General features: G+C 44.6%; 1 protein-coding gene across 1 annotated transcript in view; it reads right to left on the bottom strand.

The window, feature by feature from the left end:
• Window positions 1-594: 594 nt before the first annotated feature.
• The window catches only part of LOC147430619 (uncharacterized), a 57,759-nt gene continuing 32,348 nt past the window's right edge, over window positions 595-26,005 (bottom strand). The window contains exons 6-11 of the mRNA XM_086493210.1: window positions 25,789-25,892; window positions 2,684-2,762; window positions 2,497-2,599; window positions 2,080-2,365; window positions 1,698-1,827; window positions 595-1,614 (exon numbers count right to left, since the gene is read on the bottom strand). Coding sequence (XP_086349336.1) covers window positions 704-1,614; window positions 1,698-1,827; window positions 2,080-2,365; window positions 2,497-2,599; window positions 2,684-2,762; window positions 25,789-25,892 — 1,613 coding nt within the window. The 3' untranslated portion in view covers window positions 595-703. The remainder of the gene's footprint in view (window positions 1,615-1,697; window positions 1,828-2,079; window positions 2,366-2,496; window positions 2,600-2,683; window positions 2,763-25,788; window positions 25,893-26,005) is intronic.

Below are 26,005 nucleotides of genomic sequence, written 5' to 3'. Positions count from 1 at the left end.
CCATAGCTGCACCACTTGTCTTTCGCTTTTATCCACACCATCCCTTTGAACTACTACTACCCCCCTTGAACTGTTACTACCCCCCTAGCTCCCTATTGAACCACTTCTCCTCACTTCATTGCTGAAGCAACATGCCTCTCTAAAACCATAACTCTTCTTCTTCTTCCATTGCTACTATGTCAATGCCCTCCACTTCAAGGAAGCCAAACGATAAGATAGAAACGATCTACTTGCATAACACTAGGGATTCTCATGGAAAATGCGTGCGTGTTTTCTAAAGGATCTTGGGTCTTCATGCAAACTGCAACTATAGGACCTCATCGTGTTCGAAACCGTGGCAACCTCGACGAACATTAAAAGGGGAGAGTTCTTGGTTTCAAGAACCATAGAGTCAATGGCCATTGTTCAACACATGTACTCTTGTTGTTCCATGTGCTCGAAGAATAGAAACTCAAGAGATTTCTCATTAGTGTGTCACCTAAAAAACCTAGGTTTAGTCCAATCCCACCTTCAAGATTTTTGAAAATAAAAATTAAAGGTAAAAATACCTGGAAATGTTTAAAAGTTGTGTATTTTTGTGATAAAAGCTCTAAATTTAGCCAAAATACCTCCAAATTTTTCAATTTAAAGGTTTGTCAAGTTTTTGGGAAAAGATTCATTTCATGCCCTACCGCACCATGCATTAAGAGGTGGTTTGACAGGTTTAATCAATGAGTTGAAGACAGTTAGCTCCCCACATTGGAGGAAGAAAACCAGGAGATGCTTGTAGAGAGCACCTGGTTTGTTTCATGGCCATCAGTTCACACGCAATATTGTATATCGTGTCCACCATTACATGCTCCGAGACTTCATGTATTACCTCAACCATCTCTTGATGGGCTGCCTTCCAGTCTTCCTCATCCAAAGACTTCTCTAGGATGTACTCAAGGCTGAATCCACCCTCACATGCTGCATCTGCATGCTCATTCACATTATTTACCAGGGCCTCCTTCAGGTATGGCTCTGCTGGACATGGCTGAAGGAAAAGAAAGAAAGTCGGTAGATAAAACCGCAAGAATTTCTTGTCAAGACATTCACAAACTGCCTCAAGAAGCATCTTTCCATACAGCTTCTCTTCAACATTCCTTTCATCGCCTATACTTCGCTTTTCCAAGAATCTCAGGGACAAAGTTTCACCAGATGCATATACTTCCAGAAGGCTCGATACGGTCGAGAGTCCTTGAGCCTCTAAGATTTCTTCAACAAACTTAGCGACCAATCGCTTACTGGTTACCTTGAACGGTTCTCTATAAAGCTCAACAATATCATTGGCAGGACTAATTGACTCCATTGTTGTTGCAGGATCATCATCATCATAATTCTGGTACTTCCAAGGATCAAAATCATCGTAAGTCATCAATGGCCCTGCGCTGCAGATGATGGGGCTTTCCTCCGCAGGTAGCGGACTAGTAGAAACGGATGTGCAAGGAGACCTTGGCAGCACATCAGAAAGATATTGCACTCTGCATGCACCACGTAAATCGGCCGATTTCTGTTTCACACATTCTAACATCTCCCTTTTCATCCTTCTGAGCCCCGATGCACGCAATCTATCCTGGCTATGCAGCACCATGTCTGGCAAAGTAGCAGCACAAGTTGAGAATGCATTACAATCTCCTCATATTTTACCAAATTTTATTATCAAGAGGAGACTTTACCTGATAACTCCGAATACAACAGCTCCTGCATAAGCGCCTCTGTGATGGTGTCGGCTAAAATTTCTTGATCGGCGTTCATCCCTTGTTGCTTGAAAAGAACTTTCAGGTCCCCATCGCTCCTAGGTTCCTCCTGTATTTGATTGCAAACATCAGTCATATGTTTAGGATTGCACATGATTCATGCATGCACAAAACATGTAATAGTTACATCTACATAATTATGAAAGAAATGAAACCAGAAAAACTACAAAAAGGTCCAAACAAGGAAACAGTTTAAACCGTCCAGTACTCGGAACGTATTTTAAATTGCCAAAGTTTTGAAGTACTTTATGGCCAACTTCTTGGGTGCGCTCCCCAAGAGCTTGCACATTATCAGACTTACTGGTGCCATTTGAAATATTTCCACCCTTCGAACTTGATGGTGAGCTGTACATATTTCCATGTTAGCATCTATTGTTGAAGTTTCAAAACTTTTGCCGGATGCAGTCATATCCCTTCCTGCCACACTTCTTGGGGCATCATTAGCAACCGGTTCACCAGGACCAACGTAGTAGTCGTATATGGACACTGTGTTGCCCTTTTCATCCGTTGATATGCCATCATCATCTTTTACATTTTTCTCATTTACGTCAAGACTATTTTCTTCTAGTGAAGAGCTGTCAAATTGTCTGCAAGATAAGAGCTTTACACTAACATCCGAAGAAACATGAACTGCATGTGAAAGCTGGTTTTGATTTTCTTAACTTCATAGAATTACTTTGACAATTTGATGTAAACAGCTGGTACTACAGCAACATACCTCAGTCTCTTCTCACAACCAGATGCCCCAATCGGCTCAATTTGAGCATGATAAATATACGTAGACTTCTCTTCAGCTAAATTGGGCAAATCCATCGATCTTTCTGCACCACCGACAATCGTCAAACTGCCACTCCAGTCACCTAAATGACATGTTGGGCTGAAAGAAAAAGGTGAATGAACCCCACCAGAGTCTGCAAGAGGATGTGATGAGAAAAGATTGAGAGCCATTCTCAATTTTGTCTCCTTGATTTCAGCATCTAGTTTCTGATAAAATAACAATATACTATCAAGTAACAGCCAGAAGCAAACAGATACAAGCCACAAAATAAAGCCATACTGCACGTGTACACAACGCAATTCACACAACGGCTTTATCAGTGCATTATCTAGGAAATGAAGAAAGAAACTCTCTCTCTCTCTCTCTCTCTCTCTCTCTCTCTCTCTCTCTCTCTCTCTCTCTGTGTGTGTGTGTGTGTGTGTGTGTGTGTGTGTGTGTGTGTGTGCGAGCGCCCGCTGTGGGGACACAGCATGCTGGTATGGGCAGATGAAGTCATGGTTTCAGTCACATGGCTTCAGCATGGATAGACTGCCTCTGTTCCAATACTCCTTGGATGCACCTCCCTATCTCTCACACGGACAGAGATCGCTAGACTCATGCGTCAAGGATTTGATTCAGCTAGATACCAAGAAGGCAAAAGACAAACACATATTTTTGTGGGATTTTTCCCTATTTCTTCCATTCCAAAGTGGAAAATTTTTCAACGTCAAAGTTGTAGGCGGTGAGTTGATCTTTCTGTCCCTATTTGTTTTAATATTTTTGGAGCTATGGTTTGGGAGATATGGCCAAGATGGTGGAGCCTATCTGTTCACATGGGAAGAATTCATGGTTATCCAACTCCACACACATAATTTCTTATAGGTTTCTCTCCATTATTGCTTGATTTTCTCTTATTCTATCAAGACTCTCTCAAATATTATAAGGAAGCTCTTGGACTCAAGCTAAAACCCATATTCATATCCCTATTATCCACCACCTCTACCTGCATTTCCTCAACCTTTTCCCCTTTTTCTGGAGTCAAAGAAAAAAAGAAAGCGTTACAGTTTCTTCAATGGTTTGACAATATCTATGCACTCAAGAATTACACAGACGAATACAAATTTTAGGCAACCACTTTTCTTAATGATAATACTATACGGTAGTGAAGTTCTCTCAAAGGTGGTAGTGGAAGATGCAATAAAGACAAGAACTGGCTCGTGATCCGGTGGATACCTCGACTCCGATCTAGAACACCTGCAACGCCAAACATATGGACAAGACACACCTGTGGAGAAGAGACACCATTGAGGTAGAAAGAGACGGGACATCTGAGAATGAGAGAGAGAGAGAGAGAGAGAGAGAGAGAGAGAGAGAGAGAGAGAGATCTGGAAAAGGCTCTCCATGCATCCATGCAAGAAGAGCTGTCAGAATTGTCAGAAGACAAAGAAGAACTAAGATGTTCCTCAAAGCGAACACGCTTATTTGATTTGATAGCCTCCTCTAAATTAGAATGCTGGCCAAATAGCTGGCATGATCCTTTTACTTGCTACCGTACCGCCGAGAGTGCTTTTTAGCTTTCATCAACCTGCTGACTTTCTATTCAAGAGCTTCATCAAACTCTTCCTGGGAGTACATCTTCTGCTTCTTCCAACCAGCTTTACCTTGGTCGGAACATTGCTGACTTGGTCGGAGTGTGGATGGCCTTCTGCCATCTATTCAAAACCTCAACAATTGGATGACTCTTCAAATGCTTCACATGGTTCGAGTCCTTGGAGTATTTGACCAAGCACTTTGCAAAGTTGTCAAACTCAAGTTGTCGCCGATATGTCAAGAAGCGAGCACAGGTTAAGGTAAAGAACAGATCCATGTACTTTGACGTGCCTTCCTGAATCTTCTCCTTGACCCAGAGCTATGGGTCGACCATGTACCTATCAGGCACTTGGGTCCGATGTACAGGTTGTGCTTCAACATACAGTTCCCATGCTACGTAAGTGTTTCGAACAAGGTAATATCTAGTCCCTTTTGAAGCTCGAACCACTTCAACTCCCCAATGAACATTGAATCCAACCGCATAGTTGAAAAAGACATTTTGTACCAAAGACTTGCCATGGTGCTCTCTCGGTTCGTCAGAAAAAAAAGGCTTGCCCTTGGTGAAATCTCTGTTCATTCTCTCCATTCCCCCCGCTCAAATTGGAGTGCTCTTCATCCTCCACAAGACTACAATAAGTTGGATGTTGTCCACTTTGTGATTCACCGTTGGAACCCATGTGTGCTACAGAAAAAGGATTCGAACCTTCATAGGAGTAGAATCGTTTGAGCTCTGATACTACTGTAACATGCTTGGGCACCCAAGCAAGAAATCAATAGTACCACACAAACAAAAGCTACAACAAACCGAACTGAATAGAGAGAGTGTGTCACGGGAACAGGCACCACGTGCCAACGAAAAAGAACAAACTGAACAACTTTAAGCACTTCAAATAACAACTGAACTGAAAGAGAGAGAGAGTGCACGACAACGGGGAGTGGCAGAGTTCCACCCCGAGAGAGCACTGGCCCCAAACCTTGGCGCCCCTTTCGGTATTTCTTTATATTGCTTGAACTCACTACATCGCTGGTACTCCATCCTCTGCACCTTCACATTGAAGTATGAGCCCTTGGCTCATATTTAAAGGCCCTTGGCCTCTCAAAAGCATTTACATGAAAAGCTATCAACTCAAAAGCATCTGGTCCAAAAGCACTAGCGCCAAAAGTTGTCCGCACATTTCACGAAAATTAGTACACCTATCCTGCTTTATTTATCGTCTCTAGGTCACTTGGACCCCATCGGACGAGGTCCCGTAAGTTGGTGGGAACTCCTCTTTCAAAATAGGTCACTCTTTAAGACTTTGTCAGTTGGTGAAACTTATTTGTTGCTTCTAGGGTTTAGGCTACTCTGCATGTTGACTCGATTCTTCAGTGGCTTGACACGTCAGGAATTTGTGACATCCCGCCTTCTTGAAAGAAAGTAATCGTGCGCGATTACCGTATATCTCAAACAACTCAAGGCAGCTCAAAAAATTTTGAGGGTCATTCCGAAGGACGATCCAAGAACAATCAGTTTTCTCATTCTAGATTGGAGCTCTTGATATCCTAGGTCGTTGGCTTCCCATAAAAATCTCATCCAATAAGAAGTATTCAGTGGTTTTCACATGACAATGCAACACAAATGCTCACATATGCATGTTACAAGACATAGAAACATAAAGTCGTCGATGAACACTCCCTCCGCAAATAACCATCCAGGTCAGGGCCATAAGTTGTTCAATGACTCCCTCATCACTCTTCCTGCAAATAACCTAAAAAGGTTCAAGCCATGAGATATAGAGGCATTTTAAAATCAAACATCCCCCAAACCGCAGCTTGCATCGTTTGGAGGTGCTGAGAGTAACCACTACTCAGACTTCTTAATCAGGGCCATAAGTTGTTCAATGACTCCCTCATCACTCCTCCTGCAAATAACCTAAAAAGGTTCAAGCCATGAGATATAGAGGCCTTTTAAAACCAAACATCCCCCAAACCGCAGCTTGCATCGTTTGGAGGTGCTGAGAGTAGCCACTACTCAGACTTCTTAATCCCCCCTCCCCAAATAACCACAAGGGTCCGGGCCATGAGTAACAACAACAATACTCTCCCCGTTGAAACGAATCCCCGTTGAAACGAACACAGGGAGTGGATCTCCCGGCTACACGGACCGCCTACAGATACGCATCAGACGAACCACCCGCACCATAGCCACCATCCGACAGCTCCCTCGTGCTGGGGCAAACGTCCGAGGACGTAGGCGTGCACCTGTAAGACCGAGCGTCCCATACCACAGGGCCTCACCTCCTCGAGGTGACCTTGCACACTCCTAGTCTCACGGGCTAACCACTGGCACTCTGCTAGTGGGGGTTGATAACTACAAATGAGGCCTTGGCCACCCTTTTATAATAATGGCCGGGTTTACACTACGTCCGCCAAGACACTGGACGCCCATCCCGACGGCGTCTGGGCTAGATCCCCTCTCCCAAGAGCGGGACATAACATACTTCCCCCCTTAAGAACCATTAATGTCCTCATCAATGAAGTGGGGATACTAAGCTTTCAGAGCTCTAACTGGTTCCCAAGTAGCAAACCTTTCAGATTAACCCTTCCATTTAATTAAGTACTCATCATAAGCCTTTTGGCATGAATGACGGGTACAATGATGCAAAACTGCCTCTAGTTCTTGAGGAATATACTCAGTTTGCATATCTTGCCATACATTTTCCTCGATGGGCACAACAACATCGGCTTCGCCCAATTTTACTTTAAGGCGGCTGACATGGAACACTGGATGTACACTAACATCTGAAGGAAGAGCCAGTTTATAGGCAACTTGGCCAATTTTCTTTGTGATCAAGAATGGACCACAATATCTAGCTGAAAGCTTATAATGCTTTCCCGTTCGCATAGTCTTGGAATCCTTGGGTATCTTCAGATAGACCCATTGTCCCACATCTAGAGTCCTTGGAGATCTCTTTTGATTATCATAAGTAGTGACTCAATCACGAGCCGTTCTTATACTATCCTTAGCCAATTTGAGCATTTCTTGCATGTCATACAAGAAATCACGAGCTTGGCATTCCTTGACTTTCTCTAAGCAAATAGCAATCGGGGATTTAGGCTCAAATCCATACATCAATATGAACGAGCTAAATCCAGTAGCACAATGCTTGCTACTAGTATAGGCAGACTCTAATTGTGGAAGATACCTTTCCCAAACAGACTGCCTGTGAGAGACATAGACTCTCAACATGTCCTCTAACGTCTGATTCATCCTCTCAGTTTGTCCATCGATAGAAGATGACATACTCAACTTCGTCTGAAGATGAGCAAACACGTCTCGCCAAAATCGGCCAGTGAACTTAGTATCTCGATCACTGAAGATATCCTTTGGCAGACCATACAGCTTGTAAAGCTGATCGACAAATAAAACAGCTAACGCATGGCTTTTAACTATCGACTTCATTGGTATAAATTTTGCCATTTTTGTAAGTCTATCGACCACAACCCAAATGGCGTCATTGCCCTGACTAGTATTTGGCAAACCGACGATGAAGTCCATGGCAATACTCTGCCACTTGGCATCTGGGATTTCCAAAGGATGTAGCACGCCAGCTTTCTTAAGGCGCTCTGCCTTCTTGACCCGACACTGAGCGCATCTCTTCACATAGCTCTCTATGTAAGAGCGCATTCTTGGCCAATAGAAATATCGCTTGACCAAAGCCAAAGTTCTCTTGATGCCTGGGTGCCCAGCGCTAGGAATACCGTGGCATTCGCACAAAATTCCTTGTCGAACCTCATTGATTTCCGCCACGTAGACATTTTTATTTCTGAACAATAGTCCACCTCTTATGGAATATTGTCGTTGTCTCGTCTCTCCGGCACGATGCACTTGGGTCTCCGGATCACCCAAGCTTGTACGCGAGTCATGCCCCACTTCGACCTCGTTCCATATATTGCCAAAATGGCTATCAAAACGACCTAGCCCTCGGAGAGAGAGAGAGATAGAAGTCTGTCGAGATTTAAGCCATAGACAAGGCATTAACCTCAAGAATCCTGTTGAGTGCATCGGCAACTCGATTGCTGGATCCTTTTCTATAACGGATCTCAAAGTCAAACTCTTGCATAACTCAACGCATCCAACCTTCCGACCTCTGAGATCACCTAATCACAGACATAGCGCAAGGAGTGACGATCTGTTCATGCAACAAATGTAGAGCCATACAAGTAGTGCCGCCACTTCCTCAAGGCGTGAACTACGGCGTAGAGCTCCTTCTCATACATTGGATAACGCATCTCAGCATCAGGAAGTTTCTTACTTTCAAACGCAACAGAACGTCCATCGTGGTATAACGCCGCACCAATGTTATAATCACTAGCATCCGTTTCGACCACGAACGGTTTACTAGAATCCACAATGTGCAATATTGACGCAGTAGTCACCAAGTGCTTTAGTGTCCGAAAGCTCTCATCAAGACGCTCATTCCAGACAACAGGGGGGTTACCTTTACGATGAGAACCCGAAGTCTTTGGCCCTTTCATCCCTCCTTTTAAAAGTTGCGTAAGCGAAGCAACAACTTTAGAGTAATCCTTAATAAACTTGCGAAAGAATCCAATAAAGCCTAAAAAGGACTTTACTTGGCGCACATTCTTCATAATGGACCAATTTCGCACTTTATCCAACTTTTCAGGGTCAACGCGAATTCCATCGCGAGTAATGATGTGACCCGAGTACACAAGCTCTTTCCTAAAGAATTCACACTTAGAAGCCTTAGCATAAAGCTTCTCAATTCTCAGTACGTCGAGAACAGCGTGTATATGCGCTAAGTGCTCAGACAAACTTCGGTTGTAGATCAAGATGTCATCGAGAAATACAACAACGAAGTTGCCTAGAAACGGTCTCAACAGATCATTCATCATCTGTTGAAACATAGCTGGAGCATTGGTCAAACCAAAAGGCAATACCAAAAACTCATAGTGACCATAACACGTATGGAAACTTGTCTTAGGAACATCTTCCAGTTTGATCCGTATCTGATGATAGCCTGATCGCTGGTCTATCTTCGTAAAATACACCGCTCCGTGGAGCCGATCTATCAGATCGTCCATACGCGGGAGCGGATGATAGTTCTTAACACTGAGTTTATTTAACCCTTTGTAATCCACGCATAAGCGCATAGTGTTATCCTTCTTTCGAGAAAGTAACACTGGCGCTCCCCCACGAGGATTTACTTGGCCGAACAAAACCCCTGTCAAGATAATCTTTCAGCTGCCGCTGAATCTCGTCCTCCTCGGTTTTACTAAACCGATAGGGTTGCTTTGAGAAGGGCTGACTACCAGCCACCAACTCAATGCCATGATCTACTCCTCTCAAAGGCAGGTCATAAGGGAAGACATCCTTAAAATCAGTTATGATTTCTCAGATAAGGTTGGATTCGTCAGAATCCCGAAGTTCAACAGAAGAACATGAAACATTTTTACGAAATTCAGTGACAGCAGTACCAAGCACTAATGAATCAAACCAAGCAGATGGTACACATTGATAAAACCAACATCTGAAGACTGTATCTTTATACATTTCCAAAGCAGTAACAACTGGTATTGCAAAACCATTATTTACTGAATTCTGATTACAAAGCGACACAGATACATGAGGCACGTCCTGCTTAACAAAAACAAGAGTGATGTACATAGTCTATATACAATGAGTCTTGTTTATCATAAAACCATGGAATTCCTAAAATAACATCTGCTCTATCTAAGTGCATGATAAGGAAATCCAGGTTCTCTTTGTAATCAGTCGACTCGAGCGACAAATTTGGAACCATCCGATTCCATACATCCGTATCCTCGCCACGAGCCGTCTTCACGCGATACTCATGGTCACTGTCCCACGTCCGTAGGCTCAGTTTCTGCACCAATTTTGCATCCACAAAATTGTGTGAGCTTCCATTATCAAGGAGTACGGTCACGTCGTGACCATTGATCTTCCCGAGGAAACGGAGAAGATCGTGCTTATCAAACACTTTGGTGTTGAAAGTACAATTAGTACATGAACTATGCGCTAAATGATGGATTTCAACTTGAATAACATCAGAGTTACCTAAGATCTCGTGAATCTGAACCGAAGGGCAACCCTGCGGTTTCTTTGTCTTCTTCTTGGAGCAATCCTTGATTAGGTGACCTGTCTGGCCACATCCGAAGCAAGCCCCCTTCTTCACTGCATCAGCAGCTGAAGCATTCTTGGCTTTCTTCTTCTCTTGAGAAGATCTCGGCGGTGATTTGGACTTTTGCTGGAATCGAGGTCGCTTCCTCGAAGCGTCCTCACCTTTTCTTCTCATAATTCGCTCCATTTATTAAATGAAACGTCTTGGCCTTTGCCACTGCGTCCTCGACGTCAGTCGGGGCTTTGTCCTTAATTAAAGCCCAACGGTAATCTTCATGTAATCCCAGCAGATACATGTGCACAGCGTGCGTGGAATCAACCTTGCAAAAGGTGAGCGCTTCTTTGAAAGCCGTTGTATACTTATCAAAAGACAGAGCTTACATCGAAAGACTCTGCAGTTTGGCATAAGCTTTCAAAGGATCCATTTTGGCAAAATTCTTCTTGAATTTCACGCAAAAGTCAACCCACATCGTAGGCTTCTCTGTCATGTCGCGCCACCAAGTAAGCGCCTTAGTGCGTAGATAGAGAGGCTGTAGTTTGGCATAAGCTTTCAAAGGATCCATTTTGGCAAAATCCTTCTTGATTTTCACGCAAAAGTCAACCCATGTTGTAGGCTTCTCTGTCATGTTGCGGCACCAGGTAAGCGTCTTACTGCGCAGATAGAGAGGAATCGTATGAATCCTCCGTTCATCATGCTCCCCATGGAGGTCGAAATACGTAGTCCACTGGTGTAACCAGCTATTTACGGCCAGTTCCGTACATTCCTTCTCCTCCCTTGAGAAATTTGCAGTTTTGTACGGAATCGTGGCAGTCGAACCACCCTGTGAACGCCCAAAAGCAGCAATCTGCGTCCGCAATTGCTGGAGATGAGTTTCGCCCTCGAGAATACGCGCAGTCATCGACTGCTGTATTTTCTAGAGCAGCAAGCCAAGAATTAAACCGCTGCACAGCCCCTTCGAGAGAGGCCAAGCGAACGTTCTTCTGGACATTCATGTTTTCAAGAGCGGTAACACGTTGGTCGAAGCTCTGGAAAGTACTTGTAATCCATGTGTATAGAGCATGCGTGAACGGAATTTGCATGTTACTTGGCCCATCATCACGCTGCACATCCGAGGTGGAGGAATCCATGGCGAAGTGCGTGAAAAACTGAAAGTTTCACGCAACACTTGGCCTTTTCTGCAATTTTTTATCGCAAAAAGTTGAACTCCGAAGAGCGCTATGCGTCGGCGTACGCGTCCGAAGGCAAGCAGGTGATGATGGGAGCGCGGGAGTGCGAGCAGGTGAGAGAGCAAAGAGGTGGGAGAGAAGCAGCACAGCCAAAAACTCAATGCTCTGCAAACTTGCTAGTTTCTATAAGTGAGTTTTAATACACTGCAGGTTTCAGACTCATTAAAAAAACCTTAAGTGTCCAGGACACTTTAAAACAAAAGGGCCACTTAATAAACTAAAAAGACAACCCAGCATATAGCGTTAAAAAAAAAAAAAAAATCAGCAACGTGGGTTCTTTTGGGAAGGCAGGGACGTGACGCATGGAGAGAGAGTGGTGCAGCAGCGCACGTAGAGAGAGAAGGTTACTGGGCTCGTGGAGGCTTGTGTCCAGCACGCAAAATAGGTGGCAATTAGGAGCCAGCTTTATACAAAAAATTATCCACGCTGGCCTCTCAGCGCTCATCCGAAACATTTCTCTGGAGGCTGCTACAGAGAGAGGTAACTCTCTCTCTCTCTCTCTCTCTCTCTCTCTCTCTCTCTCTCTCTCTCTCTCTCTCTCTCTCTCTCTCTCTCTCTGTGTGTGTGTGTGTGTGTGTGTGTGTGTGTGTGTGTGTGTGTGTGCGTGCGTGCGCGCGCGCGAAGCACAGACATAGAGGAGATTACAGAGAAAGGTTAATGAAGTCATCTATCGCAGAATTTTACTCCAAAATCAGCAATTAAATGAGGGATTTACTTATTTTCATCGAAAATAAGCTAAATCAATAGATAACTTTGATTTTCAGACTTCCGCCAATCAATTTGCTGGTTTTTTGTCAAAAATCAGCAACTTAGCATTGATTTGCACTTGCAAACATGCTCATGAGAAGAAAATAATCAATTAAACGGTTATTTCATCAAAACTTGCATGAAATAGTGATTATCTGACTCTAACCAACCCGTAGGTGTGCAAACGGTCCCTTCCATAGCCAAGCCGCTCTGATACCATGAAACGAACACAAGGAGTGGATCTCCCGGCTACACGGACCGCCTATAGACACGCGTCGGACGAATCACCAGACCATAGCCACCATCTGGCAGCTCCCCCGTGCTGGGGCTAGCGTCCGAGGACGTAGGCGTGTACCTGTAAGACCGAGCGTCCCATACCACCCGGCCTCACCTCCTCGAGGTGACCTCGCACACTCCTAGCCTCGCGGGCTAACCACTGGCATTCTGCCAGTGGGGGTCGATAACTGCAAATGAGACCTTGGCCTCCCTTTTATAATAATGGCCGACCACATTGGCCGAGTTCACACTACGTCCACCTGGACACTGGACGCCCATCCCGACGGCGTCTGGGCTAGATCCCCTATCCCAAGAGCGGGATATAACACCCGTACAACATAACCACAAAGGTACAGGCCGTGAGTAACAACAACGCTTTTCAAACATTCAATACTCCCCCCTCAAATAACCACAAGGTTTTGGGCCATGGGTAACAACAATACTCCCCTCGTAAATAACCACAAGGGTCCAAGCCATGAGTATGTGCAAGCATTCTCAAACATTATTTCTCACTGTATATATATATATATATATATATACACACACACACACACACACACACCTAGATGAATCCAGAATAAGCCCAGATTCACCTTTGAAGAAAAGTGCAAGGTATAGACCCGTGGTAGTCACCCACAAGACAATATAACCATCAGCTCCATCATGCATAGTATTGACTAAATACCACGACATCCCCACTAACGTCGTCAGTGCCCAATAATGGATGTAGAACTAGGTACTAACATATGCTCCCAAACACAACACACGCCACACACACACACATATGAGGCTTGAGCATACATCAACACAAAGTTCAGCGTACTGAGTTTCTGTCACGAGTCCGGAGATCAAGGGCAGACTCAACCATAATGAAGCCTAGCACTAAAAGAAGCATTAAATCGGAAGAATTACCACAAAAATGAGGTAGTTGATAGGGTATACGCACCCCAAAAGATAGAAAGAATTAACACAATATCAATTGGTCGTAACTTGGACGAAAACTTCACAGTGTGAAGTCTGTGGTCACCCACACAACAATATAACCATCAGCTCCATCATGCATAGTATTGACTAAATACCACATCCCCACTAACATCTTCAGTGCCCAATAATGGGTGTAGAACTAGGTACTAACATATGCTCCCAAATGCAACACACACCACACACGCACACATGACCATACATCAATACTCCACCCGAGAGTAAATCACCAATCATTGAAACTACTATTAAAATCAAAGTCAAACAATTCAAATTGGCACCAAGACAACTTTAAAACAGATATCATCCATTTCAAACAAATTTCAAACAATATCACCAAACAAGTTCTCAAAATTCAAACTTAAAGCAATCTCGACATCAGTCGAGCTCAAAAAGACGCCTTGCTATCCATCCTGAAACTTGCACCAAAATCAGGGTTAGGTTTCTTCCAAAAGAATTTGTAGCCGATCGCGGCATGGTCCATAAGCTCTTGAATAGTCGAAACAAGCCTCGACAGACAGTGTTCTTGTGGCGATGATGGTAGCTCCAAAATATACCAATCACACTGGACCTCCAAGGTTATCAATTCGAGAAGAGACACCTGTTGAGAGATAGCAAGAAACTTCAAGTTTTCATCTCCTAGGGTTTCTATGGCAAGCCTTTCACGATACCCACTTTGCCAGAAGTTGCAACCCAAAGGAAGATGTTTGAAGGCATGTAACTTCGGACAAAAGTTTTCTTGAAAGCTTGCCAAGTGCTAGCAGTGTGCGGCTTGGTACCTATAAACATCCACCATTGCATGGCATTGCCTCTAAGAAAAAGGACGGCTTGAAAAATCCTTCTCTTGCAAGTGATCTTTATGGCTTATGCCCCGTAAGTCACAGCGATGAAGATGGGAGTGCGTCCAATGCGCGATGGAGTAAGGGCGGGAGTGGCTAAGTCCGGAGTCGCGACACGGAGATTCTTTGAATCAAATTTTCAATGAACTTTGAAAGCGCCACCTTGCTCTGACTGCTCTTTAGTAGAACCAGTATGCTTTCAGAAAAGCACACGCCTGAAGCTCTCATACCACTGTCACGGGGACGCGCACCACGTGCCAACGAAAAAGAATAGACTGAAATACTTTAAGCACTTCAAATAACAACTGAACTAAAAGAGAGAGAGAGAGAGAGTGCACAACACATGAGACGGGGAGTGGCGGAGTTCCACCCTAAGAGAGCACTAGCCCTAAACCTTGGCACCCCTTTCGATATTTATTTATATTGCTTGAACTCAATACATCGCCAGTACTCCGTCCTCTGCACCTTCACACTGAAGTGTGCCAGAGAATGAGCCCCTGGCTTATATTTAAAGGCCCTTGGCCTCTCAAAAGCAATCACATGAAAAGCTATCAACTCAAAAGCATTTGGTCCAAAAGCACTAGCGCCAAAAGCTGCCAGCGCGTTTCATGGAAATCCGAACACCTGCCATGTCATCAACGCAAATCACGAACGTCCGTACATGTTTCCACGTCAGCAACGCAAATCGTGAGCGTCCGTACTGACTGCCACCTCATCAAGTTTTTACGCCAGGCTTTTGTGTGTGTGTGTGTGTGTGTGTGTTGGTCCTGCTTTATTTATTGCCTTTAGGTCACTTGAGCCCCAATAAACGGGGTCCCGTAAGTTGGTGGAAACTCCTCTTTAAAAGTAGGCCACTCGTCAAGACTTTGCCTGTTTGTTGTTGTCAATCTTGACCAGCTCGGGGGTCTCGTTGAAGAAATTGAAGCGCTCGAAGAAGTCATTCTTGGTCTTTTCCCATGCTAGGGGTAGCCCACCAATGCGGACTAGAGGCCGTGTGCTCCTTGGAGCCGTCACTCTCAAAGCTCTGTTGTCACACAAGTTTCCGCCTTTGCGGGTGTCACCGAGTGTGCTTGGATGACCTTTTGCTTCAACTTCCTTCACCTTGTCCGTGGCGAGGTCAACCATAGAATCGATCATGCTTCAAGTTCGCTAAGGCGAGATTTGAGATCAAGATTTCCTTCCATGACTCTATCAAGGGCAGCTTGGAGTTGTCCTATACGGTCTAGCTTGCTTGGAGCTACCAGGATAGCTGCAAAGCTCGGTCGAGTTCTCGCAGGGTTCTTCAGGACTTGTCCTTCTCAATGGTTGCCATGCATGAGATGGCGGTGAGCTGCAAATGACCAGATCCCAGTGCCCTAGGTGGGAATAAGGTTTAGGGCCAACTTTTACCCTAAGGACTTTGAGCATAGACGTCAAAGCTCGAAACTAGTTTAGCTCGGACGTTTGCAGAGAGCATATGTGAGCTCTGGCTTGTGAGCTCTGGCGGAGATGAAGACCCAATGGCCTCTAGAGTCACAAGCTGCAAGAAGAGCTCGCCTCCAAAGTCATGTTGCGAGCAGAAATTGAGTTGAAACTGTTGTTTGCTGGGATTTCGAACTGCCTGAAGGCCGAGATTGCTTCGTCCTTGTCAAGGGGCATAGTTGCAGCTAATGCCCCCCCCTCCCCAACTCGTTCCTTGGGGACGCCAACGATGATGGTGGGTGTCACAAAGTGATGACGTAGAAACCCTAATTTCTGCCAGAAACCCTAATTTCCGGAAATCGCGGAAGCGAAAAAACCAAAAAGAAAAAAAAAATTATAATGATGAGCGACGCGAATCTTGCTTTTTACTCTACGCAAGAGAAAGGAAGAGAATGCTTTTTTTTTAATAAAAAAAGAGAAGAGCTTGAGAGAGAAGAGCTTTTGAGCTCTTATGCTTTTAATTGGAAAGCTTTTGGGGCTTTGCTTTTGGGCATCCCTTGTACCTTTAAATATGTGGAGAGGGCTTCACTTCTCAGAGCATATGGACGCAGAGTCTGAGAGTGAAACCGTAGCCACACTCTTGTACTTTGATCTGATTAATATAAAAAGAAATACCGAAAGGGGCGCCAGTCTTTGGGGTCAATATCTCTAGGCACGGAACTCCGCTGAGCCAGTGCAAATCTATTGTGATCTGTGAATTGTTTTGAAGTGGTTATTTGGTGCTGTCGCGGTTGATTCTTGACTTGGAGTATCCAAGTCTGTTACAGTGGTATCAGAGCACGGCCGATTTCTCTTCTACGGGAAATCCGATCCCCGAAATTATTTTTCCGCGGCACCTATGGCTTCAGGCAATGATCAGTCGACTCCCTCTGCATCTGGAGATGCGGGCAGGGATCACAACGAAGATTCCGGCACGGAGTTTGGCCCGTCTAGGCCTACTCCAGCGGAGCAGCGAGAGATGGAGCGTCGAAAATTGATTGATGATGCAACAAAGATGATGCTCAATTTTGCCAAGGACCCGAAGATGGCAAAATATATGAACCGGACCTCTTTGGAAGAGGTACAGACGGAGTGGCAGAGAACCACAACACCACTCCCGAAACCCGCTCTCAAGAAACCTTCTGCCTCCAAGAAATATACAGAGAAGGAACTGGAGAACGTGGTTGATGCACGGATTGCTCAGCTTTTCGACATGCAAAAGAAGGACAAAAAGCATGGCAAAAAACAGAAGAAAGACACTGACTTCCCGAGATATTTGGGTCGTCGGTCGACATTCGACAAGGCAAAGAAACAGAAGAAGCGTGTCAAGTTTGAAGGCTTACCCAGTTCTTCTTCTTCTTCTGACAATTCTTCTAGCTCTTCAGACTCGAGCGAAGAAGACAGAAAAAGCAAAAAGCGAAGCAAGAAACAACGCTTCGGAAAGGGCAAGAAAAAGGCAAGGAAGTCTAAGTCTCGCCCAGTGAGTGACACTTCTACAGAGGACTCGTCTACGGACAGTTCAGACTCTGACTACGAAAACTTTTATGCGAACAAGAAGAATCTTTACGAAGCCAACCAGTATGACTTTCTCGAAGATAAAAGCAAGAAAGTCCGAGAGTTTAAGGAAGGTGGCCAAGCACTTACGTTCGATACTTTTTCGGGATACTCCGATGCTTCGAAGGCTTTGTCTTTTATACAGCAGTTTGACATCGCTTTCGCGGGAGGACGCTATTCAGAGCACTCCAAGATTTGGAGAGCTACCTCTTATTTCAAGGGGAATGCTCGCACTTGGTGGTCCACGCTTCTATTAAGCAAGACTGTGCCAGTTACATGGTTGAAATTCAAGAGGCTTTTTATTTCTTCTTGGTTGACTCAAGAGTTTGAGCGAGATATACGAGCTGCTTGGAACCATTTCCGGATGACCAAGAGCGATACAATGAATTCTTACTGTGAAAGATCCTGGAGCTCTTTTCTACCTGCCTCTTCATTCAAGAAGATCTCGTTCAAAGAACAGATTGAGCGGTTTACCTTGGGTCTACCTACAGAGATTCGAGACCACTGCTTGGAACAGAAGTCAGCTTCTATTCAGGAGTTGATGAGTCATGCGAAGCGGGGCTTTGCAATTCACTCTGGAAGTCTGACCTACCCCACAGATAAGGTCACGACACAACGAACCAAACAGACTTCTGGGAATGAAAGTAGAAAGAGAAAGAGCAACCCAGAGAAAAAGGATGCACGACCTAGGCTTACTCCTCAAGAGCGGACTTGCTTCATTAGGGAGGGGAAGTGCTTTGGATGCAGGGAAACTGGACATATCTCAGCGAAGTGCCCTAAAAAGGCACAGAAAGAACAGAATGACAAGGACGACGAAAGGCCTGAGAGGTCCAGAGCAACTGAGGAACGTGGCAAAAAAGGCAGATAGAAAAACAGAACTGGTACCACATGGCGTGGAACCTGCATCGAATCTAATGAATGAAAGTACAAACTTTGCCGCTTTTGGGGCAAAGTGAAGGATCAGGAAGCTCTTTTGAAGGAGCCAAGGCCAACTTCTTTTCACTTGGAATTGGCGGCTCGATTTGGAAATTACGCCCGACAGACTGACGCCACAGGCGGAGGTAGTTCGACTGGCACCCGGATGGGATGTTGCCATTACACCGAGCATTGGCAAACTTCGTTTGCAATGACAGGGGTGTTCAGGGCACGCGAGTGACGTTCTACTCAGGATCCCTTGGTACCACAAGAACTACGCCGTGGTTGACTACCGGGCCGAGAAAGCGACTTTGATAAATGAAGGGCTCAGAGATTGTACTTGATGAATTTCAGTTTCTTACTCATTCTTTTGGGAGAGAACTGAACGATGGATAAAGGTTGAATATGTTTTGACCTGATCAAAAGAACGCCAAGAGTTTTCTCCACACTCATGCCGATTGCTTTTCAGAGGGCCTGAAGATCAAACCATTGATCTGATACCTGGAAGCACGCCACTGAATCGACCACCTTACCGCGTGAGCCGAGTACAAAATGAAAAGATTATGAATCCAGTGAAAGACCTCTTGGAAAAGGGTCTTGTCCAGCCTAGTACTTCACCGTATTGCTCTCCAGTGTTGTTGGTTTTGAAGAAAGACGGATCTTGGAGAATGTGCATCGATTATGGCGCTCTCAACAAAATCACCATCAAGAACAGATTTCCGATTCCTAGGATCGATGATATACTCGACAGGTTACAGGGATCCTCGTGCTTTAGCAAGATTGACTTGAAGAGTGGATATCAGATCAGGATAGCGCCAGGAGATGTCTACAAGACAGCTTTTCGGACGACTTTTGGGTTATTTGAGTTTTTGGTGATGCCTTTTGGCTTAACCAATGCTCCTGCGACATTTAACCGGATGATGGATAGGATTTTTCGAGAGTACAAGCTATTTGTTGGCACTTTCTTTGACGACATCATTGTTTTCTCCAAGAATGAGGTCAACACAGAGATCATCTGCTTCAGGTCTTTCAAGCATTACGAGATCACAAGTTAGTGATTAATGCAAAGAAAATGAATTTTTCCTACCAGAGATACACTTTTTGGGACACATTGTGTCAGCAGCAGGAGTGCAAATGGATCCGGCCAAGATAGAGACTATCCGTGATTGGCCCGACATGAGAAATGTCCATGAAGTTAGAAGCTTCTTGGGACTGTGTTCGTACTACAGGCGGTTCATACGAAAGATTGCAGAGGTTGCTTCCCCTTTGCATATTTTGACACAAAAAGGAGTACCTTTTTCATGGGGACCCACATAGGTGACTGCCTTTCAAACATTGAAAGAGAAATTGACTACAGGACCAAATTTGACTTTGCCGGACTTGCAAAAGTCATTTGAAGTATATTGTGATGCTTGTGGTCGTAGTCTGGGTGCGGTCTTGATGCAAGAAGGCCATGTCATAGCTTACGAGAGCCGTTTGTTCTCTAGGCTGGAGATGACAGCACACATTTATGAGAGAGAGCTTTTGGCGGTTATCCATGCTCTTACTCAGTGGTGACATTACCTACTCGGAGTGGATTTTAATGTCTTCACAGACCATCAGAGTTTGCGCTACTTCTTGTCACACAAGCAGCTTTCGGAAAAGCAGATGCGGTGGGCGAACATCTTGTCACAGTTCCACTTCCAGATTGCCATGTGCAGGGACAGAAGAATGTGGTGGCACATGCTTTGTCTCGGAAACCGTTGGTTCTGGCTATTTCCGCGATACATCATAGGAGCTTCAAGGATATGGTCGATCAGTATGCCACAGATACAGATTTTGCAGATGTTTTCACACGGATACGGGATGGGGAGACAGTAGCTGGATAGTCCCTTCGGGAAGGCTACTTGATGAAAAAAAGACTATGTTGTGCGTTACACAACCGTTGAGAGCAAAGGTTATGACTGAATGCCACTGTCCACCTTTACGGGTCACCGCGGCATTGCTACCACCATGAAGGGGGTAGAGAGATACTTCTATTGGGCCGAGACTCAAAAAGGATGTGGAAGAGTTGTGCGCAATTGCTTAGTATGCCAGAAGGTCAATTTTGACAAGCATAAGGCACAGGGATTGTTAAAGCCTTTACCCATACCCACCCACCCCGGGAAAAGTATTGAAATGGATTTCATTTTTGATCTCCCGAGAACATAGAATGATCACGATGATTTTCCGATTACATGGCACGTTTGAGACGATTGTCTCCGACAAAGACCCCAGATTTATGAGTTTGTTTTGGAAGGCAATTTGGGAGAACATTGGCACACAGTTGCAGTTCTCGTTATCGTTCCACTTGTAGACTGACGGGCAATTTGAGATTGCCAACTCAGTGATTTTAGATTTATTGAAGTCTTGTATCTCAGATCAGAAGACTCAATGGGAAAAGAACTTACCTTTGATGGAATTTGCCTACAATAACACGGTACAATCTTCGACGGGGAAGACGCCATGTGAGATTGTTGAAAGTGCTGCGAAGGTTCCATCCTTCCTGAGCACGAAAGATTAGATATTTGAAGTGGATGAATATTCGCAAGATTTGGATACGGCTTTTGCCAAGGTTCGCGAGACTTTGCAGGAGTCTCAAGAACGACAGAAAAAGGCAGCGGATTGCCATCGTCGCGACTTGAAACTGAAGGAGGATGTTTGGGTGCTCGTGCTTTTGAGAAGGCGCGCCTAAGAAAGAAATAGGGAAAGGAGAGGCTTTTTCCAAAGCTTGGTATGCGATACTACGGACCTTTCCAGTTAACTGAAAAGATAAATGATGTCTCCTTCCGATTGAAACTGCCAGATAATTGGAGGATTCACAATGCATTGTATGTGAGTCTCTTGAAACCTGTTAAGGGTGATGTGCCTGATGATGGGGAGCCTGATGAGCAACCCGAAGTGGAAGAGAACGAGGAGACCCTTGTTCCTGAACAGATTTTGGCACATACGGATATGAAGAAAGGTAAAGTCCGAAGGCGGTTCTTGGTTAAGTTCAAGAACTTTCCTGCATTTGATGCGAAGTGGATGGAGGAGGAGGACCTAGCAGATACTCCTCGGATTGTGAAACTTTACCTCGATGCTTTTGGTTTAGCATAGTCTACTCCAAATGGAACCCAGAATTCAACTTGGCCGGAGATCTGGTGCAGTGGGATGCACAAGAGGGGAGTCACTCCACTCCTTTGTCAACAGATGCCTTGATTTAGATACTAGAGTCATTGATGTCTCTTTGAGCTTCAGGGATACTGAGAGCTGACAGTATTCTGTTGTATGACTTTATGAAATGGAATTCCTGATAATGATACTGATTTGTTCTTGACTTCTTGTGAGTGCAAAAACTGATAGCCGAAATGACTGCAGCATTTTGGTCTGATTGATCTCGAATAGACATGGTTGCAATAGGGGTTAGTCAATCGGACATCGATGAGGTCCCGATTGGACCTAGATGTGATTGCTAGCTACATTGCCGATAAATCATGCTCTAAGATCCGAATGAATGTTGAATGTCATGTGATGTCCTGTGATGTCGTATGATGTGACTGTCGATTTTGTACATGTGCTAGATGTGTGTTCCTAGTACGTAGGTACTAACAGTCAGTGTCTGCTAAGACGGTTTATGGCTTTTGTCGGTTTTGTAGGCGTGATCGCAGTCGATTACAATGCTTTCAAGAGGGGGGTATGTCACAAAGTGAAGACGTGGCGGACAGCAGAAACCCTAATTTCTGCCAGAAACCCTAAAATTCCTGCAAACCCTAATTTCTGCCAAAAACCCTAGTTTTCGAAAATCGCGGAGCCGAAAAAACCAAAAAAATAATAAAAAATTATAATGATGGGCGACACGAATCTTGCTTTTTACTCTACGCAAGAGAAAGGAAGAGAATGCTTTTTTTTTAATAAAAAAAGAGAAGAGCTTTTGAGCTCTTATGCTTTTAACTGGAAAGCTTTTGGGGCTCTACTTTTGGACATCCCTTGTACCTTTAAATATGTGGAGAGGGCTTCACTTCTCAGAGCATCTGGACACAGAGTCTGAGAGTGAAACCCTAGCCACACTCTTGTACTTTGATCTGATTAATATAAAAAGAAATACCGAAAGGGGCGCCAGTCTTTGGGGCCAATATCTCTAGGCACAGAACTCCGCCGAGCCAGTGCAAATCTATTGTGATCTGTGAATTGTTTTGAAGTGGTTATTTGGTGCTGTCGCGGTTGATTCTTGACTTGGAGTGTCCAAGTCTGTTACAGTGGGAGAGAAAGCTCTCAACTAGAGAGAAGAAGAAGAAGAAGAAGAAGATTGTTTTAACGTCGTAGGAAGCTATCCCAAGAGAACTTAAATATATATCCGACGAGGGGGGGGGGGGGGGGGGGGGTTTCTCAATTTTCTATAGAGAGAGGGGATCGATTTTCTACACATATTGGTTCCCTTGTAATTATATTTCCTGGAATCTTCGTAAATTCCTCATCTGCCTCATTCTCTTGCAAGCTGGAGTAAAACTCCAATGGAATCAAGGGAATCGAACACATGACGAGCACCATCGCAGTGAGTCCTTTGCACTAACCATCCCATAGTAGTTGTTATGCTGTCTTAATCGAGACCCTTCAAAAATAAAAGATAAACGTTCCTAGCTCGGTCATCGGCCCCTGCTCTACCATTGTTTTCTCATGGTCTTGTTTAGCTTCGTTCCCGTGTCTGCTCACTGCTCATCATCTTGCTACCACCATCAACGCTCATCGCCGTCTTGCACGCATACTGTCCTTGCTGTGGAATCGCTCACGATTCCTATTAATAGGAATTTCTTTATATCGTTGGTACATACTACACACACACACACAAAATGAAATGAAATGAAATGTAATATTAACATCTTGAAAAGGCCAAAATGACCTATGAAACCAAACGGTTACATGTGGTGAATCTAATACCAAGTCTGGGTACAAAAAGTGCAAAGAACTGAAAAGAAAATAGTGGGTAGGGCTGGGGTGAAAGCTGATACAAAGGGTGAGTTGATACAATGGAGCTCTCTGACAGCCGAGGCATCATATACATACACATCAGTATTTAAAAGGCTATAGAGATTCAATGTCCTCCAAGGTAGGCACTCTGTTGGGACGGCTCCTATGTTGCGCCAGTATGGTATGGATCCTCTGTTGCAATCTGCGTTGATGTCGAGAGGGCCCCCTCATCCGTGGGCGACGGGACCGCCCCAACTCTATCGCCCGATCAAGCAGTATGTTGTTGGGGCTGCTCGGGCTCCTCTCTCTGTGACTGAAAGAAATCTGTAATTTTCTGCTGTTGCTGGATCTCTCTCATTGTACCCCTCTTCAAGAGGTCTTCTCTGTATTTGCGAATCTCCAGTAAGTATAATCCGAGGCATCTCTGATCCTAGGCATCTCTGATCCTGGTATCTCATGACTCTAGAAAGTGGCCCAAAACCCTCTCTGAATAGAGAGTGAAAGCGGTCTCGTATTTCATAGTATACTGGGCAGTGACATATGTAATGTAGCTCCGTCTCTGGCTCTATCTGGCACACCTGACAAATCCTGGACTCAGCGAGTACTCCTCTAAATCTGCCCGTCTCGATCTCTAGCTGATGTGAGGATGTGTGTATCTGACCAATAGCACATCGTATTCCGTGGGATAGATGAGTGTCCATGTATCCTGGTCTGATCACAAAACCATCCTCCATGAGTTGGAGAAGATGCTCTCTATAGAAAATCATCTTCGTACCTAGCTGATGTGTAGGTTGTATCCATGTCCTCTTCGTATCCAGTTGAATCAAGTCCTATCTGATGAGCCTGGTAATCTCTGCCCTAGTGAGGGAGATGGAGGGTGCATCCAAAGAGAATTGAAATGGGGGTAGCCGATCCATACTAAAGCCATGTGACTGAAACCAAGATGCCATCTCTGCATACCAACATGATCTATCTCCCTGCAATGCCAGCTGTCGCGAGGAGAGAGAGAGAGAGAGAGAGAGAGAGAGAGAGAGAGAGAGACACACACACACAAGGAGAGGGCGATGGTTGGAAAAAAAAAAGAGAGGGTTGCTTCTTGTGGCGGCACCAAGATTTGGAGCTGCATCTTTATAATTGGGCAGCCGGACAAACTTTAAAACTTTAAAACCCTGTTAAAAAAATCATCAGATAAACTTATGCTTGTGCACAGGGGCACGTGCATGCGCGCACACATACACACACTAGCAAGACACCCTTGGGGACTAAGTGACACGGGCATCAGAGGGTGGGATCTATGGTGGGGGGATTATGGGCCGTAGAACTGCGATACGGGTACCCAAGATTATTTTTGTAAACTAGGGTAACTGAGATTACAAGAAGTAATCTTGGGTACCTGCATTTTGAAAGTAATCTAGGGTACCCCATTTTGCAACCGTGGGATCTGAACAAGTGACCTCACCCTGGTGAGGCACGTGTCCTAACCACTTCGTCTCACGCGCGCATCTAAAGAATGCGGACTCTAATTTACTTAAAAAAAGTGTGCAAAGTGGTGGCGCCGAGAGTAATCTAGGGTACCCTAGATTACTTTCAGCACCACCCCCAAGATCTATGATCCACAATCCCCTCACCGTAGATCCCACCCTCCCATGCCCATGTCACTTAGTCCCGAGGCAAGACATCCCCATGCATAGATGCAACGCTAACACACAATCTCTAGCGAAAAAGCATCTGCTTTCCTAGAGATGCAACTAAAAAGCAAGTTCCTTTCTTAAAAGACGACAACTTTTCCAAAAAGATTTCCGAGAACGCATCTTCATACATCCATCACAACTCCATTAAGCGTCGCTCTCCAGGAGAAACCCTTGTTTACTATATGGATAACAATGGAAACCCAGACAACCTAAACATGGAGGAGCTCAGAAAGGTTCCTGGCCCCACGCATGCAGCCACCCCGTATGATCTGTGACCAATGGACCACTGGTTGGCAGAATGCCAACTACAAGTAGACTTAACTCCAAAACCGGTAAACCTAACCTCTGAAGGGATAAAGAGTTCTGCCATAACCTGCCAGGATGATGGAGAAAGAAGCCACAAAGGAAAGCAAGAGAGAAGCCAAAATAATGCATGTAAAAACCTAGTCTGATCATCACCACCAAAATGCAACCAAAACAGCATAATCCTCAACGAATAGATCATTGGTTGTCTCGGATGGAATCTCAAAATAGTGCAGGCCAGGTAAAGCCTGCCAAAACGGCTCAAACAATTCAGAAAGCAGAGAATACATCGATTGGATGCTCCATTACATCTATCATAAGATGTAGTGCAGCATTGGCAGCAGAAGCTAGAGATTGAGAAGCACTATGTCATGCACCATCAAGGCAATGCTACCGTCTGTGAGACTAGAAGGCAAAGCTAGAGAAAAATTCTAGAAAGACATTAATTAGTTCGTTCATTAATTAGGCAAAGCTCTACCACCATCAAGGCAATGCTACCGTCTGTGAGACTAGAAGGCAAAGCTAGAGAAAAATTCTAGAAAGACATTAATTAGTTCGTTCAAAATTCAGAAAGAAAAAGTACCTCAAGCTCTCTATCCAATAGATGATGGTCCCATGTACGTTTCTCTTTGATTGACGATTCAAACTTGGAATCTACACAAATGGACCGAAGCCTGTACTCCAGCTCTGTTTACAAGAAAAGAAAATGCAGCCCATTCTCAGCACACATCTCCTCTTCTTAAACAGCATGTTATCTATACAAGCTTTTGAAGAAAAAGGTACCAAAAAAACACTAAAAA

Source organism: Adiantum capillus-veneris, chromosome 21 (assembly GCF_014529385.1).
Source record: "Adiantum capillus-veneris isolate H3 chromosome 21, ASM1452938v2, whole genome shotgun sequence".
NCBI lineage: Eukaryota > Viridiplantae > Streptophyta > Polypodiopsida > Polypodiales > Pteridaceae > Adiantum > Adiantum capillus-veneris.
Note: the sequence above shows the minus strand (reverse complement) of the source record. Positions and strands in the feature narration are given on the sequence as shown.